This window comes from Dermacentor variabilis, chromosome 2 (genome assembly GCF_050947875.1).
Source record: "Dermacentor variabilis isolate Ectoservices chromosome 2, ASM5094787v1, whole genome shotgun sequence".
Classification (NCBI taxonomy): Eukaryota; Metazoa; Arthropoda; class Arachnida; order Ixodida; family Ixodidae; genus Dermacentor; species Dermacentor variabilis.
In genome coordinates, this window is record NC_134569.1 from 56,156,207 (window position 1) to 56,176,920 (window position 20,714).

Consider the following 20,714-nt stretch of genomic DNA (forward strand, 5'->3'; position numbering starts at 1 on the left):
GCCAGCACCGGCTCAGGCCTCGGCCTCTCAAGTTTGCCGCGCAGAGCCCACCGCTTTTTCAACGGACACGTTACGAGACAGAGCGAGAGTGAAAGAGAGAAGCGAGCAACATCGTCTGAGGCCCCAAAGCAGACGGCTGCAACGCCGTCCCGCTGGCGCTCGCACCGCTGGTCCAGCGTCGCCGGGGCAAGGTGGCCAGCCGAGGGCGCCCCCGGCACAAGCGGGGCTCGCAGAGCAAGAGCCGCCCGCGCGATTCTCCGCCAGGGAAACACCGAGTGCCCCAAGAGCATGCGCAGCCACGGGTGCATCCCCGCGAGCACGCCGCGCGAGAGCTCATCTCGCGCCGCGCAGCCGGTGGTGTAAACAGAAGCCCGGCCGCAGCCGCCGAGTGTGTGTGTGTGCGCGCGCGTGCGGTCTCTGGGCTGCTGCGAAGGCGCTCCACGCTCGTCAGCTCACTCCTGACAGCCGCCGCTCGCTACCATTCCGCGCACCGGACGTTCGCCCCTCGTCCACTGTTTTTTCTCTCTTCCTTCTTTCTCCGAAGCTACCACGTACAAGTGCTTCCCGCGCGCAGAGTTACCCGAGCAACCATTCGCTAAGTACTGTCGTCGCTGCGTCCCACGTGACATTCGGAAAGAGGGACACCGGCACGGACGTCTGCGCCTCAACAGCTGCCGGGAGATGCAGTACCGGCAGGTCGTCTCAGTGACACGGTTCTTCGTGAGTTAGGCTCACGCCGTCACTGTCGGCCCAAAGTACGAGGAAAAAAACACTTTTCCTCTTGTTCTTGCTTCTGGAGAAACTGAAGTAAACTTTCGACCGGAATGGATGGGACAGCAGTGGTCAACTCTGTGTGGAGGACACTGCTGTGGGCTGCGGTCTCCATGCTCTGCGTCGTTTCAGCCAGCGGTGAGTGAAAAGAAAAAAAAAATGTAAGGAAAGCCTTAAAGCCTTGGGTCTAGTGCGCAAAGTGCGGCGCTACATCACCGGAGTTGACTAGGCTCATATATATATATATATATATATATATATATATATATATATATATATATATATATATATATATATATATATACTACTCGTTGTCAGTATAGACATGGCCTGGTGTTGATGAGGTGGCTTTAAACAGCGAGATGAAGAGTTTGTGGTGATAATGTTTTTATGCAACTGCATTTGAACATGCACTCACGAACAGGTAAGGCAAAAAGGCAGTAAACAAATAAGCGAGAAATAGATACAAGAATGTTCCGTGGCCTAGGGACTGATGATGCTAGATTAGGAAATGTGCATGTCTTTAAAGTGGGTTCAGTTATCGCAGGTAAGGGTAATCAGAGATCACTGAGGGATGTTCTTGGCCTGCACTGTCGTAATACATAATAACTTAACATGGTACTTGTGCACGGCAGCACGGAAGTGCTGCTCCGTACGTCAAGAAGATAACTGGAAAAGTAATGTCGAATATGTCATAGTAGTCTTTGTTCATATACTTAACTATCCTGGGAAATGAAACAATTATTTAAGCCATCGAAGCAGGGAACTAGACTGCATACTTAAAGTCGCTTTATCAGAGAAGAGTGCACGCTGAACACCCTTTTCGCTTTGTCCAACTTCGACACGAGAATCGAGTGGTATTATTCGTGGAACATGCAGGGGGACAGGGCCCCAAGAGCTAAATGCGGCACGCGTCAGTAACGTGCCCTTACAGGATGTCACCTGCAACAAGACGCCCATTTTCCTGAATTGCCGCTGCCTCCAGTGACGTCAGGTGCATTAAAAAAGAAAAACGGCGATGTATACGGAAGCGACGTTGTTTTCGCGAACTTCATTACCTTCACTTCTCTCTCTCTCTCTCTTGTTAAAATTGATTATTAGTATTCTTATTTTTGTTCTGAGATGTCCTGATCGTACTATTTGTTTTTAAACACACTGCGAGACATCTCGCGGCGTGTCGCCACTCTGCCAGTCAATTTGCATCCGTCTGTTGTGGTTGTACCGTACAACCGTGAAACCGTACAGGTCGTGCCTGTTTCGGGGCGAGCATTCGGGACGAGCATCCATGATTCGGGGCGAGCATCTATGGCCACATGCTAAGCTCGGCGGACATTACCTAATTATTGGGCACGACACAACAGTAAAAGCTGCGCAATTGATCTCATTTTCATTTTCTTCTGTGTTGATCGATTTCCGCAGGTGCGCGGCGTATCGTTTCGCCGTATAAATGAAAACTATAATGTTCTCCTTTTATTTTTATGACCCCTTTGTACAATTCATTATTCAGATCCTTAATACGGACGCATTGTGCCATGTGACTGTACAGATACGAATAGATTGTTACCTGCAATATATTACTATTTTTTCTTCTTCTTCTTCTTAGTAGTAGTAGTAGTAGTAGTAGTAGTAGTAGTAGTAGTAGTAGTAGTAGTAGTAGTAGTAGTAGTAGTAGTAGCGCAGAAATCGGATGCGAACATCTCTTCGTTATTACCCGAGAGGTAGCACGTCCTTTTGCAATGCAGAAATAGTGTTCATATTTCTTACTGTAACTCGTCACTATCTGTAAATTCAGCAATGGCAATGAATAACGCATTTTTTAGGCCTCTCAAGTGGCTATAGGTATTTGTACTTTTGCAGGTACGCGTGGAGTTAACTCATTTTGTGAGAATTCTTGAAGCCATCACGCACAGAAAAGGAGAATGTAATTGCAAGTAATCAAAAAAGTATTGCGAGCAAGTCAAGCCCGATAAACGCAATTGCGCCTACAAGTTTAGCCGAAGTACTGCTTTCATTAAATACGCGCTCAACGATAGAGAGCGGGAGCCTCGAATCGCGCACACGTGCTACGTCGTGCAAGGTTCTGGCGGCCGCCACTTTTCCAGCAAGAAAGTGTATAAATCATATTACCTTAACCTAAATCATGTTCCAAAATTATAGCGTAATAAGGTATCCTTATTTCCGACTTTTCCATCTAGAGGCAACTTTTTCGTCCTTAAAGTCATTCATTCATGTGCGACTGGTTTTCTCGCTAGTCGAATAATAAATTACGGCGGCGTATCTGCTACGCAGACGATAACCTGCAATATAAATTATAAGTCTGTGCAGTTTGAGGCTTAAACAAGCCAAATTGCCTTTGAAAGGTATAAAGCGGGAAACAAATTTAGATGGCTATACAAGCAGACGAAGCTATAGACTTTGCGCCAGAAAGAGCCCAATACGTACAAGGAAAACAGAAAAGGAAGAGGGGACATAAAAAATGAAGAATAAGCTACTTGTTTTCGGCAATTAGACTTGGCGAAATTAATTAAGAACGGGAGGTGACTTAACGGTCTCTGAATTCTTAGCTGGCGGGTTGTAGCTCATTTGTCAAACGGAAACTATATACGTCTTTGTATATTAAGTCGGGCCTATAGCGGGACAATGAACTCAACTATAAGGACGATCTTTGAACTGGAAGCCATCGACATTGTTTAAGAAAGCCTGAATAACTTCTTTCGAAACCTTCACGATATCAATTTTTTTAGACACACAAGCGTAACATCTTCTCGCAATATTAAATTGCATTAATTAGCTCCTGCCCAAGACTAGAAAACTATCATAAGCAATTAGGATGATTGACTATTCGGCAATATACTGCCCTTAAAGCCTTGCTTCATCTAAACGTACATGTAAAGCTTGTGAGGGGACTATTAGGTTGAGGCGTTTAACGTCTGAAACAGCACAATGGCTAACGAGGGATGACACAGTGGGCGATTCTCCATTCATTTTCACTACCTGGACTTCATTGTAACGTGCACTCCAAGAACCGATCACGAGCATTTTTAAAAAATTTTTCTTTTCCGCTCCCATGGCAATGCGGCATCCGCGACCGGGATCGAACACACAACCTCGTGCTCAGCGGCGCAACGCTACAACCACCGAGTCATCACGGCAGTTATAGACAGACTATGATGAAACTTTATGAGCAAGTGTCAATAATTGTGCGTTCATGCGTTCGTGGGTGTGTGCATGTGGGCGTTTTTGTGCCTATTCCGGCCCGCGTGTTTGTGTGCGCTTGAGCTTGTGTGTGCGCACGCGGGTGTGAGTTTTTGTTCGTGTGCGTGTGCCGGAACACACCAGCCTGCGATTATGTTGGCACCAGAAAGTGGCGCATAATGTGACCTTATTTTCTGGAACAAGCACTAAACTTGTTCACTTCCCATTATTGATTACCATACCGAAGACTTCTGTTCCATTATTAACTATATTGCCTCGTTTGCTGAGCAGTGCCCGTGACCTAACGATGATGGCTCGCTAAGCCGCGTGCTCTGTGTAGGTTCCTGTTCTTTTCGTATTCGTTTCATTAAATCTGCGATTCGCCATTTAGAGCACGTTAGTGAAATGAGTGAAGTGTTGGTTATGATATCCGGGTCATCAGTGTCCTTCATAACAATTACGAGTCAGGGAACTAGAACTGTTCCTAATGAGACCGTCCTCTAGAAAGCAGAAACTAATCGTTATTTCCCCGTAGACTTAACTTAGTCATGAATACGGCTGCAAAGATCCTTGTTACGAATAACTAGTGCGTTTAAAATGCGCTTTCGGTATCGCGTTCTTCCCGTAGGTGTGCTTCTGCCATAAATGTCAATGCAATATATTCGGAATAACAACCGCTATACATTCGTCTGTATTTTCGCTCTGCGAGAACGATGTTGTAGTGAGCTCTTGTTTGCAGAAAATGTATTGCGGATGTCGGGAGCGGCCCACACTTATCCCAACGAGAAGTCTTCTTAGAGGAAATTTATTATCTCTCTTACTTAGACGCTTTGAGTAAACCACAGTCACGCACATATAAAGCTTATATGAAACGTCTAAGATTTTAAGGAAATCAAGACAGCAACCATTCTTGATCATTAGTTGTGTCATGCGAAATAATTAGGAAAGGTACAGGCGACACAAATGCGTGTAAATCGTGCGGACGAAGGCATGACGATGGTGTGACGACGAATACAGAACGACCACGGGATGATGATTCTGCATGACGAGGGTGTTATGGCCACGATTGTGTGGAGACGACTACATGGAGACCAAAAGATGACGACACGTGAGTGATGACGATGGTGTGACAACGAATGCACAACGACCATGGGATGATGATTCTTGAGCGACGACGGTGTTATGGTGACGATCGTATGAAGACGACTGCACGAAGACCATAAGATGACGAGACGTGAGTGATGATGACGTTATGACGAAGATGGTGTGACAACGATGGCGTGACAACGTGATGCAGATGCCGTGGTGATACCGATGGGATGACGATGCAGAAATGATTGCAGTGGTGTAACGACGGTGGCGTGGCGCTAATGGCACGACGACGACTGTATGACTACGAAGGCGCGTCGACGTTGTCATGACGACAAAGGGATGACGAAGGGGGAATCACGGCGACGGCGCGAAGACAGAGGTAGGACGACAACGGGTTGACGGCAGCGTAGCAGCGATCGCTAGGACAAAATGACGACTACGGAACGACCACGCCGGCATGACGCTGACCTTGTAATGAGGAAGCGATGTCGACAATGGCATGGCGACGATGGAATGATGATGACTACGTCTCGAAGATGGCGTGACGGTGACGATATAACAGCCCAGCGACAGCAACACAGTAGAGATGGCGGAAAGGTTACGATGACAGGACAACGAAAGAATGATCACAGTGTCATGTAGGCAATAAAGTGACGACCACGAAACGAAGATGACAGCACGATAACGACGGCAGGCTGGTGTTGGAGCCTACGTCTGCGCTCGCCTCCATCACCTGCCGCCGAGGGTCGCCTTAATTCGCGCTATACCCTGAGTTTGCTTGCACTATGTCCGGCGGCTTTTTGAGCTTGATTGTCTCTGGGATCGGCCCACATAAATCTGATACAAAAATTGTGCATCCGCAGATATCGCGCAATGTGAGCGTCTATGTTATTAGGAAGCCAACGCATATTAATAAATACATATAAAAGGCTTACTACTGTTTGGATCGCACCGCTGGTACGATCTGTTGGGAACTCGGCGCTGACGCCCGTGGTTGTACCTGGGTCGCAAGCCCCAAGGGTAGCGTTGGCCTGGCGGCCTGGGCTACAACTGGAAGCATCCGAAGGTCCCGGCAAAGCATGAGTCGACTGGTAACAACAAAACAACTTGTTTATTTTAACATCGCAAAGAGTTGGCGGTCAGGTTGACCGAAGTAGAGAGACGGGAGAGCACTTTACTCAACAGAAGAAATCGGAGCCCCCCTTTTGGCGTCCGGGGGCAGCTGTTTTTATACTCTCGCAGTTGAGGGCAAGAAGGAACCCCTCAAAAGACGAGCACGTGAATGTACAATGGGCTAATGGTGACGCACACTGTCGTAGCGCTGCCGTAGCACCATGTCGAGCACGATCTCGTAGCACCCTGTCGTAGCGCTGCCGTAGCACCATGTCGAGCACGATCTCGTAGCACCCTGTCGTAGCGCTGCCGGTCGGGCACAATGACTGTAATGAGAGGATGATCCCTGCTTTCGCATCGCCTGGTTCGGGCACAATGACTGGAATGAGCGGGTGATCCTTTGCGGTCGCATCGCCGCAGTCGCGCCTGGAAACACCTGCCGATGAGCGTTGCGGCGACGACGATCGGGCCAAAATGTCTGCCGCCCCGCCGCAGTCGCGCCGGCAAAACCACGTGTCGCAGGCGAAACGCAACAGACCGCCCCGCCGGGGGAAGGAGATCCCGATGGACAGGGGACTGCATCCGCTGTCCGGAGGGATGTCGCTCGATGATGCTCATAACCGAAGTCGGGCGTCCCTCGACGTTTCTTGAGCGCAGCGCACAGAGAAGGCCTCGTTCTCTCGTTCAGGTTCGCACGGGACACTGCAAAGTGACTTCGGGAGAGTTCACATTTTTGTTCTCGTTCCCGGCAAGCGTTAGAACTACGCTGAAAACTCAACCGCTCAGTCAGCAAGCACGGCACAACCCTCACTAAGCCCTGCCAGGCTCTTTCCCCTTTTTATACCACTGCCTAGTTCCTTACAGTAGTCTAGCATCACTCAGAACGCGTCCACAAATTGAAAAATTGCACTAGAAAGCATATCATCACTTTGAAACACTAAACAAAAGCAATATGTTAAAAAAAATCCTGCCTCAGGAAGAAAAACATCAGTAACAAACAATTTTGAGGCTGATTCCTACGTTAGGGGCTTCGACTTAAGCCATCGGCGTTACCGTTGAGACTCCCCTTTTTGTAACGCACCTCAAAGGAATATTGTTGTAAAGCGAGGCTCCAGCGCAGGAGGCGGCCATTTTTGGGAGAGATGGTCTGCAGCCATTGGAGAGGGCAGTGATCCGTCTCAATGATAAACCTCGAGCCGGCTAGATAGCATGACAATTTCTGAACGGCCCACACGAGACACGCACACTCTTTCTCGGTGGCGCTATACGCCTGCTCACGACTGGACAGCTTACGACTAGCATACAGGACGGGGTGTTCTACTTCTCCATTTTCCCGTTGGCACAGTACAACGCCCATGCCTCGCTCACTAGCATCGCATTGAACAACGAACCCTTTTGTATAGTCTGGCGATCGTAGCACAGGCTGGCTTGTTAGGGCACTCTTTAGGGCGCTAAAAGCTCTTTCCTTTGTCTCGTCCCAGACGACTGTTTGAGGCTCTGTCTTTCTTAGAGCATCCGTCAGGGGAGCCGCGATATCAGAGTACCTAGGGATGTACCTCTGATAGTAGCCGGCGACACCTAAGAACGACCGAATATCGGTCTTTGTGCGCGGTTGCGGAAAGTCTCGCACAGCGGCCACTTTTATTTCAGAGGGGCGGCGACGACCCTGACCAATCACGTGACCGAGGTAGACAACCTCGGCCTGTGCTAACTGGCACTTAGGAGCCTTGACTGTCAAGCCCGCTTCGCGCAGGCGGGTTAGCACTGCCCGCAAGTGTGCCATATGCTCAGACCAGGATGCGGAGAATATCGCTACGTCGTCTAGATACGGTAAAGCGAATTCTTGCTGTCCCCGCAACACTTTATCCATGAGACTTGAAAAACAGTATGGCGCGTTCTTCAAACCAAAACTCAACACTTTAGGACGGAATGTTCCCATTGGTGAAATGAACGCCGCATACCTACTAGCCTCTTCTGTAAGTGGAACCTGCCAATAACCCCTGACAAGATCTAGGGTGGAAATAAACTGAGCGCTACTAACTTTCTCAAGGCGCTCCTCGATGTTAGGGATCGGATAAATTTGATCCTTAGTGATGGAATTAAGCCTGCGGTAGTCGACGCAAGGACGAGGTTCCTTGCCCGGTACCTCAACTAAAATCAAAGGGGAGGTATAATCACTCTCACCTGCCTCAATAACACCGAGCTGTAGCATTTTCTTTACCTCAGCCTCCATAATATCGCTCTGGCGGGGTGACACCCGATACGCCTTGGATCGAACTGGCTCTGGGGAGGTAAGTTCTATATCATGAGTAAGTACAGAAGTCCTACCAGGCCTCTCAGAGAACAGACCTTGAAACTCTTGTAATAGCTGGTGTAGTTCGGTTTTCTGCTCGGGCGACAGTGGTGCTTTACTGATAAGGTCACTAATGACTTGACCGGTGTCTTCCCTGTTCGTCACTGAGCCTAGTCCCGGAAACTCGACCGGAAGCTCTTCAGGAACGTTTACCATCATGCACACCACTGCTTCCCTTTGTCTATAAGGTTTGAGCAGATTACAGTGGTAAACTTGCTGTGCTTTCCGCTTTCCTGGCAGACTTACCACGTAGTTAACGTCCGACAGTTTCTGAACAATTCGTGCTGGGCCCTCCCACTGCACGTCTAGTTTGTTGTTTAGCGATGTGCGCAATATCATGACCTCATCGCCAACCTCAAAACGACGGGCCCTGGCTGTCCGATCATAATAAACCTTGGCCCTCTGCTGGGCCTTTGTCATTGCTTCACCTGACAACTCCTGTGCCCTTCTTAAGCGTTCGAGGAGCTTAAGCACGTACTCCACCACGACTGGGTCGTCGCCCCTACCTTCCCACGATTCTCGAAGCATGCGAAGCGGAGATCGAAGCGAGCGACCGTACACCAGTTCAGCTGGCGAAAACCCCGTAGCCGCATGCGGCGCGGTCCTTAAAGCAAACATCACCCCAGGCAGACACAGCTCCCAGTCAGTTCGATGTTCAAAACACAACGCTCTCAACACGCGCTTCATGACGGAGTGGAGCTTCTCAACGGAATTCGACTGTGGGTGGTACACTGAGCTGTGTAACAGCTTTACCCCACACCTTTCGAGAAAAGTTGTCGTCAAAGCGCTAGTAAACACTGTGCCCTGATCTGATTGGATTTCCGCAGGGAAACCAACTCGCGCAAATATGGACAGTAGTGCATTAACTATCTCAACTGAGCTGAGTTCTTTAAGCGGCACTGCTTCAGGGAACTTTGTCGCTGGGCAGATCACAGTCAAAATGTGTCTGTACCCCGTGGCTGTTACCGGCAGAGGTCCCACAGTATCAATAACGAGCCGTCTAAAAGGCTCCGTAATGATAGGTACCAATTTCAACGGCGCCCTCGATTTGTCCCCTGGTTTGCCCACCCGCTGACAAGTGTCACATGTCCTCACGAAATGGTCTGCGTCCCGAAAACACCCTGGCCAATAGTACTCTTGCAAGAGACGGTCCTTAGTTTTCTTAACTCCAAGGTGTCCGGACCACGAACCCCCGTGTGACAAGCGCAACAGATCCTGACGATAGCATTGAGGCACGATCAGCTGATCGAACTCCACTCCTCTGCGGTCTAGATACTTCCGGTACAGGACTCCACCTCTTTCCACAAAACGCGCAGTTTTCCTGGCGATACCTTCTTTGACATTGCAGCGCACGTTTTCCAGGCTGCCATCCTTTTTTTGCTCGGCTATCAAAGCCGTCCGGCTGACTTTTAGCAACCTATCAAGTCCGTCTGACGTAGGCGCGATGAGCAAATCAGTAGATAGCTCTTCTAACTTTCCCGCGTCGGGCGTTTCCTCTCCAGTATCTGGCGCCTTTAACGTTACAGACTCAAGTTTATTCAGTTCGGGCGTGCTCTGAATATCAGCTTGCTGCGCCTCTGACCCCTTTTCGTTGTTTGATAACGTCGGCCCCGCAACTACCGCCTTTGCAGCGAGCTCCCGAACCTTCGATCTGGTTAAGGCCTGAACACTAGCTTCACCAAACAAAAGCCCCTTCTCGCGCAGGAGGTGATCGGACCTGTTTGAAAATAGGTACGGGTACTGGGGTGGCAGCATAGATGACACTGCCGCCTCCGTCTCAAGCGCTCCGAAAGGTCCTTCAATAAGCACCCTTGCTACTGGCAGACACACGCTATGAGCTTCCACGGCTTGCTTGATCCATGCGCACTCGCCCGTGAACATATGGGGTTCTACGTAAGACGGGTGAACTACATCCATCGTAGCTGCGGAATCGCGAAGCACTCGGCACTCTTTCCCGTTCACGAGGAGGTCTCGCATGTAAGGCTCGAGAAGCTTCATGTTCTCGTCAGTGCTGCCTATTGAAAAAAACACAACTTTTGGTGTTGTTTCCGGACACTGCGCCGAAAAGTGACCCGGCTTCTGGCACGTATAACAAACGCCCGCTCGCCTCATCTCGAACCGCTTTCTGCGTTTGGCTGCCGCCGTCTCTTTACGTCTGGTCGGGCTGCTTTCACTCGCATCCGCACTACGCGTGTCCCCCTTTAATCTCATGGGCGTGAACTTTGGCCTCTCAAACTTCGAGCCAAATTCACCCTTTTGACCGTCCTTAGCTCCGCGAGCCCGACGCGTCACAAACTCCTCGGCTAGCTCAGCGGCTTTAGCCACCGTACAAACGTCTGGCCTATCCAAGACCCAGTATCGCACGTTCTCCGGTAACCGACTATAAAACTGTTCTAGCCCGAAACACTGCAGAACTTTATCGTGGTCACCAAACGCTTTCTCTTCTTTGAGCCACTCCTGCATGTTCGACATAAGCCTATACGCAAACTCTGTATATGACTCACTTCTGCCTTTCTCATTTTCCCGAAACTTCCGACGGAACGCCTCCGCAGACAGCCGGTACTTTTTTAGCAGACTCGATTTTACTTTGTCGAAATCCTCTGCTTCCTCTCTATCCAAGCGAGCGACTACGTCGGCCGCCTCGCCGGGTAACAAAGTGAGCAAGCGCTGTGGCCACGTTTCCCGAGAGAACCCCTGCTTCTCGCACGTTCGCTCAAAGTTAACCAGGAACAAACCAATGTCCTCTCCAAGCTTAAACGGCCGCATCAGGTCAGTCATTTTGAACAATACTCGTTCTCCTGCACCGTGTGCCTGACTTCCATTACGAGCGCGTTCCATCTCTACCTCAAGACGCTTCATTTCCAAAGCGTGTTGACGGTCACGCTCTTGTTGCTCTCGCTCTTTCTGTTCTTTACGTTCACGCTCTTCTTTTTCTTTTGCAGTCTCCCTCTCTTCAATAGTCTCAAGGCATTCCGACAGCTCGTCATCCTCAGCCTCTAACTCAAGAATAGCCTTTAGCAGTTCTGGTTTTCTGAGTTTGTCTGAGACATCCAGACCCAACTCTCTTGCAAGCTCCAACAATTTCGGTTTGCGCAACGACTTCAAATCCATGGCTGCTCTGAATGCTGCTTTCTCTACTGCTTACTATTGTCTTGCCGCAAACTAACCCGGCAGCAACGACAACCACAATTACCAGCTCTGTTTCTGACACTAACAAAAGCCTGGCAAAGCTCAGAAGAAGAAAGTCCCGCACTCACCAAACCTCGCAGGCAGGAATTCCGCGCAGTCGTTCCGCTGCAGGCAACCAGTCGTCACACAGGGCTCGTTGCACTGCTCCCGGATCGTCGTTGAGCTGCTCAGCATACCGTCAACTGCATCTCTTCGCTGCTGGCCTCCGTTGTCGCGATCTCACCGCTGGCAGACAGTTGTTTGAAGTCGGAGGCGATCTCACCGCTGCCAACCAGATGTTTGGATCGCACCGCTGGTACGATCTGTTGGGAACTCGGCGCTGACGCCCGTGGTTGTACCTGGGTCGCAAGCCCCAAGGGTAGCGTTGGCCTGGCGGCCTGGGGTACAACTGGAAGCATCCGAAGGTCCCGGCAAAGCATGAGTCGACTGGTAACAACAAAACAACTTGTTTATTTTAACATCGCAAAGAGTTGGCGGTCAGGTTGACCGAAGTAGAGAGACGGGAGAGCACTTTACTCAACAGAAGAAATCGGAGCCCCCCTTTTGGCGTCCGGGGGCAGCTGTTTTTATACTCTCGCAGTTGAGGGCAAGAAGGAACCCCTCAAAAGACGAGCACGTGAATGTACAATGGGCTAATGGTGACGCACACTGTCGTAGCGCTGCCGTAGCACCATGTCGAGCACGATCTCGTAGCACCCTGTCGTAGCGCTGCCGTAGCACCATGTCGAGCACGATCTCGTAGCACCCTGTCGTAGCGCTGCCGGTCGGGCACAATGACTGTAATGAGAGGATGATCCCTGCTTTCGCATCGCCTGGTTCGGGCACAATGACTGGAATGAGAGGGTGATCCTTTGCGGTCGCATCGCCGCAGTCGCGCCTGGAAACACCTGCCGATGAGCGTTGCGGCGACGACGATCGGGCCAAAATGTCTGCCGCCCCGCCGCAGTCGCGCCGGCAAAACCACGTGTCGCAGGCGAAACGCAACACTACGCAGATCTCACGCAATGGTGGCGCCACGCTCAGAAAGGTAAGCGGCCTTTGAGGACTGAAATTGGAGATATAGCCGTAGATCTTCAATTGCGAAGCAGCCTGCGCGTGCTGTTGGATTGTGTCCGAAATTTTCCGATGATCTATTCCTTTCTTAGATTATTAAATATCAAATACGAAGATTTACTAGTATTATGACATTACTTATTCGCCAATTGTCATAAAAAACGTACGCTCACACAAATTATTATTATTATTATTATTATTTGTTTTGAACACATATACACATATATACAGTTAACAGGAAAGGGAAGGCGAGGAGCAGGCTGGCAACTGCCACCGGAAGGGGCACAACGCCTGCCTACTCTTCTGAAGGGAGGTGACAGCAACACAGAAATGGAAGATAGGAAGGAAGGGAGGAAAGAGGAAAGGAAGAGCAACAGGACAAATCTAAAGACTAAAGTAGAACACAGTACACTAGCTCGTTGTTCCGCCGAGTTTCGACTCTGCAGCCGGAATTAAAGTGACGCCGCATCGAACAGCCTCCACAATTATCAATCACATCCATGGCTAGTTTGCTACGCGGCTAATTGTGCGCTCCACGGTGAGACGCCAAGTATAGCTGCACGCAATCACCGTTTCACTGGTAGTCGGTTCACAATATACACTACAAGGTGTTTAAACCCGCCACTTCCCATCTTCGAAGGAAGAAGCGTTAGGACACAGTACAGATCACACACAGTAGGGCCGGTCACTGAAGGTCACGCTACTACAGAATGTTGAACATTCACGCTACAAACGTGAACTTAAGTTAGTTAGCTCCAGAAAGGTTAGTAGGGCGCGATGGGCCTGATCACGTTTAGATGCACAACCACTGGGGTATAAGCATTCCTCGAGTGTCGCACACCGCAGGCCAAGGAGGTGATAGTTTCTCACTAGCGACATGCGCTGCGCACTGAAAGCGGGACACTCAAATATAAGGTGCTGAAGTGTCTCGTAGCAGCCACAAGACGCACAGAATGGACTTGCCACACGCCCTTGTCTGTATAAACGTTCGTGCACGTTCACGCAACCAACCCTCAGCTTGAGCAGTTGTGCTCTAGCGCGACGAGGCAAGCCTCGACCACGAACACGGGGCGGGAACGTTCCATTTGCGACACGCTGATCTGGATGCTGCTTAAGTAGGTGGCGACGTATCAGGAGACGAGCGTCATCAAGCTTGCACAGAATTTCTGGGCAGTCACAGTTGTTATGAGCGCAACTTGAAGCGAGCCGATCAGCTTCTTCATTTCCGGCGATTCCTACGTGTGAAGGTATCCATTGAGCGACGACAGATACCTCACGTGATGTAATTTTGCTCGCAGAGTCAGTAATGCTGCGCACAAGTGGGCAATCAAGCGCACTGCGTTGTAACCTGCTAAGGGCAGCACAGGAGTCCGTAAAGATGACAACTTTCGATGTAGTTAACTCCTCTTGCACGTATTTCAATGCAACATTAATCGCTGCTAGTTCTGCAGTTGTTGACGAAACTGGATGAGGTATTTGAAATATACGTCGTACTTTAGTTGAAGGGCAGAAAAAAGCTGCAGAGGCGCCTTGACCGTCGTTGTGTACAGATGCATCTGTGAAAACTTGAAGATAATCTGGAAACTTTTCGAACATGTGAGACTGAGCCAATTGGAATATTGCCGAAACAGCCATATCAGACTTTTTGTGCATGTCAGGGATTGTGAGGTAAATGGGAAGTACGTGTTTCGTGATACCTTTTGGAGGCGGAGACGTATCTGAAGCAGCATGTTCAGAAATGGTAGTGATATTCATAAATAAAGCCGCCATTTTTCCCATTCGAGATAACGGGCGGTTAATGAGACGATCAAGGAGCGATTGACCATTCGATGCGCGGTGCAGACGCTCAATATGATACAGAGCTCTCTGATCTGCTTGCAGCCTCAGGGGTAACTGATGCGCTTCAGTGAGTAATGCAATAGATTGCGCCTCACGAGGTAATCCAAGCATTAGTCGAAGGGCAACGCGATGATCTCGCTCCAGTTGGGACATCAAACTATGTGGTATGTTCAAAATTGGTAATGCGTACAGCATGCCTGAGAGTACAGATGACTGGTACACCTGAAGAGCCGTTGTTTGGTCGCAGCCAGCACCTCGAGCAGTCAAGGCGGCCACATACTTAAGGAGGGAGTGCGATTTGCGTCGTACAGATTTAACGGCAGGACGCCAAGAGATGCGATCATCCACAATTAACCCCAAATAACGGTGTTGTCGCACCCAGTTTATAGGCGTTTCGTCAAGATACAGTCGGCTCATCGTTCGACGAGCGCGTTGTTTAGGGTGATATGCTATTGCAGCCGACTTAGCAGGTGATATGAGCAGGCCAACTTCACCCAAATACTCCGAAGTAGCGTTGAGAGCTCTTTGCAAGCTTGCACGAAGCCGCGGACCAAGGTGCGAAGGGCCGCTTATCCACAGAGCAATGTCATCTGCGTAGACAGCTATGCTCACAGGGAAATCAGTGTCCCGAGGCAAACGACTTGGAAGTGCGGCGAGTACGGTGTTAAACAAAAGCGGCGATAATACGCTGCCCTGTGGGACACCGCACTTCACATTTCGGTATTCACTAGTTACTCCTCCGACACGCACTTTCATACGGCGCTCCGATAGAAAATTATGCACAAATTGTAGCAGACGACCCGAAATTCCCGCGGTTGCAAGAGCGAAAATAATCGCCTTATGCGGAACTGAATCGAAAGCTTGCTGTATGATTAGGAAGAGCATGTAGGCAGAGTGCTTGTTTTCTTTAGCAAATTCGAGTGCTGAGACAAGGTCTGATATGCTGTCCAGAGCCGAACGGCGGCGCCGAAAGCCACTCATGACATCAGGGAAAAAATTCAGCTCCTCTAGCCTGACATCTAAACGAAACAAGACCATTCGCTCCATTAACTTGATGACATTTGAAGTTAGGGATATTGGTCGGTAGGACTTTAGGTGCCTTGCAGGACGCGTGTATGTGTGTGTGCGTGCGTGTGTGTTGTGTTTGTGTGAGCTTTAAAATTGGGAATCGTCCGTGGTAATACCAATTTTAAAGCTCACACAAACACAACACACACGCACGCACACACACATACACGCGCAAGCACGCACATACATAACGCGCTCGCTCGCACACACACACACACACACACACACACACACACACACACACACACACACACACACACACACACACACACACACACACACACACACACACACACACACACACACACACACACACACACACACACACACACACACACACACGAGATCGCGGACAATGTGTACAGTAGGCGTCACCCTTGCGTAGAGAGCGGGAACGGCGACCTGCGGGGTGCTCAGAAGCCAGCCAGCGACACCTAACGGTAGTTGCTGGTCCCAAAAGGCGACCAGCAACTACCTATAGACGTCGCTGGCTGCCTCCGGAGCGCCCCTGAGGCCGCCGTTGCCGCGCTCTACACAACAGTGACGCCGACTGTACACGCAGACAACGCGCCACTTAAAACTACGTCCTTATCATTATGTTTTCTTTGTGCTCGCTAGTCGGCTAAATGGAATACAATCAAGACCAAACCCACACTCTTTCAATATGGGGTTGCTCTTTTTGCAAACACTCGCACGGCGCGGTAACACCTTCCTGTAATTTAAGGCAGGATGTCCGCTCAAGGTTGTTGCAGGAAAGCCTCCGCCCCTAGATGGTTTTTCCAGCGTTGGGTTACCCGCTCCGGTCAGGACACTGTAGACGCATTAAAAATAGAATCATAAGAAGAACTCATTGCAGCCAACTGACAGTCAACTCAGCACGGAACTGATACTGATGCGAGTCAAGTGCTAGAGTCCCTTCCTCACATCAAGCCGTCGGAGAGGAACGCATATGGCCGGGAGAAGAAGGGAGGAGAGAGGGCGGCAGTAAGAGGGCTGGGCGATTGAGCTGGTGTAGACGGCGGCGTATAGCAGCGGCGACTAAATGTCCGCGCTCTCATTCCGCATCGATCGTGGAGGGGAATTAACGGATGTCCCCGAGATTCCATTTGCTCTGGCCCCGTCGTCGGAAGTTTACGTTTATGCCAGTGTGACGGCGCGCTCAAAATGAGAAGAGCTCTGGAAGGGAGGAGAGGCCGGCAACGAGCTGACTTTGCCGCTTTGCGCCAATGCAGTGACGGGAAGGCGGGCTGAGTTTCGTGTTGACAAAGCAGATTACTCGCATTATCCTAATTTCACGACTCTTAGTTTTTGTTCGGTTAATGGCGCCGCAATAAGATCCGGAACGTTCTTCTTGTGTTTTGCTTTTCAGCGCATGAGCGGCAAGCGTCACTCTGGTCGTTACGATACGCGCGTCAAGACTTGAAAATATGCGCACACCATAGCTTCATTACACAGACTTATAATATGCAATTACTTCCTAGGAAACGTTTCGTGAACGGATGCGTTAGGCGCGGGGTTCCCATTTTACCGTCCTTTACCATGAATTTCCAGACTGAAATCGGCCTCTTCATCTTTACATGTTCTTATAAAGAGCTCTTCTTCAGACGTGGCCAGTATTCCTGACGTCTTCTCCATTTTAAGCTTTCACAACGAATTATCGGATACATAAATAAATCCTGCTAGAAAGAAAATGTTGTAATTAATAATATTACATTTCTAGCTGTAGAACGTAGTCAGAAGCAATTAATTGAAGCATTGCGGATATTTCGACATATTAAAGTAAACGAGGATAGTTCATCGCGGCTTAGAAATTACAAGAAATTGTAAAGATTGGCCTGTGCATTAGTATGTAGTGAATATAAATAGGGTAACATTAAGCTCCCATGCTCCTTGGCTACTGATCAATGTGCCAATCATACATCATGGCCTTCACAGCATGCTGCATGGAGATCGTCGTAATAGTGACGCATAAAGTCTTGAAGAGTACCTCAGGACCTTAGGACTTAGTAGTATCGCGTAAGAAGCACCCGTGTCGCCGGTGTGGCTAAAGAAGAATCAGCTAAAAGAAAAACTCCACCTTTCCTAATGCGTGCACATCTACCAGTTTGTCGACACCGGTCGTCTAAATCCACCGAACGACACCTTGCACAGCCTTGCTTCCATTTCGACCCAAAAGCAATGTCTACAGATTGTTTCATGATCACCTTCTTCCAGAAACATGACAAACTCAATGTTCGATAATTCATTACTCGATTATTCTAGTTTTATGGTCGCACTCTATTAGCATATCATTGACTTCCCCGGGAACCTTTAATATAACGTCGCTAAAGCCTAAATGTATTGAGCAAGTTAAGCTCGTTCAGCCTTCAAACTTGCAGAAACATTGGGCTGAATAGACACAGCTTTTGGTTCATGGTGCTTTTCTCTCTCCCATAATTGGTTTTTGCCATTATCTGGCCGCCTTCGATAATATTATGTTCAGAATCAGGATTGGCAAACATTTTCTCTAATGAACGATTCTAGCGTTAGAGCTTTCTGTTTTTGAACACGGGCTCCTGTCTACACCAACTGTATACTTATTTCCAAAAAGCAAAAAAAAAAAAAAGGCCACTCGAACACCAGGCGATCTCGCAGTACGATCGTAGCGGTAGCTGCAGCTTTAAAGGGCCGATGGTCTGTGCATTTACGTGACGGCGTCGACCTTACTTGCCTTCCATGCGAGGCGAAATACATCGCTGGGTGGGGCCAGAGGCACATGGCTGGCCAAGAACAGCGGCGCGTAGCCTTTACGTAAACATCTCGCCGAGACTAAAGAGCGTCTTGAGAAGCCAAGATTCTTATACCGTGGCCTTGCGCGTCGCTAGCGCAGAAAGGTACGAATGCGTGGTGTCCATACAAGTCGACATGAATCTGCGACTGTTTGTAGACCTGGTGCGCTTCTTAAAGTGTGCGAGTAACTAGTGTTCCTTCTCTTTCCGTATTTCTGTCAATTTCGCACCTTTATCCTCTTTCTCCAGCGCAGGGTAGCAAACTGGATGGGCATATGGTTAACTTTCCTGCCTTTCCTTGCTTCTCTTTCTCTCTCGTCGAGAACGTGCTCTTTTTCAAAGTTTGTATCTTCGATTTGGTGGTCTAGGCAGTGCGCATGAACATACACGTGATTACGAGAACATAACGTCTACGCTCGCAGTAGCTGTTATTGTTGTTGTTGTCGTCGTTGTTGTTGACCGGTTCGTACACTACAAAGATAAAGGAAATATCTTGTCATCGTCGTCCTACTGGTTAAACCCCCACCGCTAAGGACGAGGACCCCAACTAGCGTTTGAAGCAGGTCGTATAGATCCGCGCGAGCAAGCTGAGCGAAATAGCTTTCTTAGCATTCTTAAGATATATTGGTTACATTCAAGTCGTTGCAGTATGCGATAAGTTAGGTTAGGTTACCTAATGCTTAAAGCTAACACCTAGTCGACATTCGACCATGGAGTACAACTGAGATATGCGTGAAATCCCGCAGACTATTTCCTGCGGATCGTGTTACGTGTCAAAACGGCAAAGGTGCTTTCCACGAGGCAGCCCCCTTCACCAGCGCCCACCATGACGTCGACGCAGGCCTGGCACCGACTGCTGACGGGTCAACAAAGAAGCTCCCCTCAAGGCCACCGTGACCACAGGATTCTGTAGACGCGGAAAGCAAACCGGGAAGGCCAGTCTTCCAGGGTCGCTGCAAGCTGACCGTCCCAGAGGGCGCACGAATTCATGCAAGGGGCCAAGCCGAGGATTTTCGTGGGAACTGCGTCGACTTCAGGTTCCCAAATTGTGACATGACTGCATCATTTGCGGGGGTGTTCGCGCAGCATTGGAGGCGGAGTCTGGCGGAACGGTGCGGCGTCATGAGAGGCATTTTGCGAACATTTGGACGATTATCATTGGCCGAGACACGGTCATAAGATTCCCTAGTCTAGTCACCTAGGGATGACGAATATTCTAAAAGCGGGCACCTCTTGAGCAGTGTGTGTGTCCGGACGTGGGCTGACATGTGGGAGCTCAGACATGTAATGGGCTCAGACATTTAAAGTGCTCCTACATACAGTGAGATCTCATATCTGGCGCCAGTGTAAATAATGTAAAATAAATCTTATTTGTTTCGCTCCTGATTCCGCGCGTACTCACCCCTGTCCCTGGAGGATTCCTGGCGTGAACGCCACCCCGAGTCTCAACAATAGGTACTTGGGCCTAACGCAACTTGCGAGTCACTTCATTCCAAAATAAAAAATAAAAATATGAAAATAAAGAATGCGAAAGTTATTACAGGCTTCATGCTGTAGCTACATTTGTGCAAAAAAAAAATAACCTTTATGAGAGTATATACAGCAAAATGTGCCTTTCTCTTGCCAAGGGGGTTTATGTAACGTGGTAGGTAAGCAAGGGCAGATCAATGTGGTGGGCACGGGTGCTGTTACCGTTGTTAAGCCTAAACAGCTGAAATAACACGTTCACGCTCCTTCGGTATTGACACGTCGCATTCTAGAGCGCATATATCTCGTCTCGCCTTGCGACCCACCGATGGCACGTGCCATATTTATCTACCACGTCATAGGAGCCTTACTCGGTGGGGGACGCCAATTAGTCTTTGCGTCGAGCTGTACGGCCCCACCGGCAGTTGAGTTGAGAAAAAAGAAAGTATATATAAAATAAAATAAAAATGCACCCTATGCCAGCCAGTTTCACCTCGACTTCCTGTTTAGCGAGACACGGGGAATTAGCTCCGATACAACTTATTTCATTCCAGAAAAGCGGATTTACGTTCCACTCACTTTTCAAAAATATACGCAAACGAAGTTGCGGATGACATTGTTTGGCTGTGGCATCGGCGACGAGCACTGGATTAGGCTATATAGACATGAGGCTGTCACATTTTACTTAAGACTTATTTTTTGAAAAAGTCAGTGTCCCTCTCAGATCGATACGAGTACGTTCAACGAAAACACGGTGGGCAGAGGGGATTTCACTCATTCTATGCTGGTCTGCAATTTTCTATGGT

At 49.2% G+C, this 20,714-nt stretch overlaps 1 protein-coding gene across 1 annotated transcript in view; it reads left to right on the forward strand.

The window, feature by feature from the left end:
- Nucleotides 1–325: 325 nt before the first annotated feature.
- Nucleotides 326–20,714, forward strand: part of LOC142570843 (lachesin-like) — a 125,832-nt gene continuing 105,443 nt past the window's right edge. The window contains exon 1 of the mRNA XM_075679157.1: nucleotides 326–909. Within this exon, the coding sequence (XP_075535272.1) occupies nucleotides 825–909 (85 nt within the window). The 5' untranslated portion in view covers nucleotides 326–824. The remainder of the gene's footprint in view (nucleotides 910–20,714) is intronic.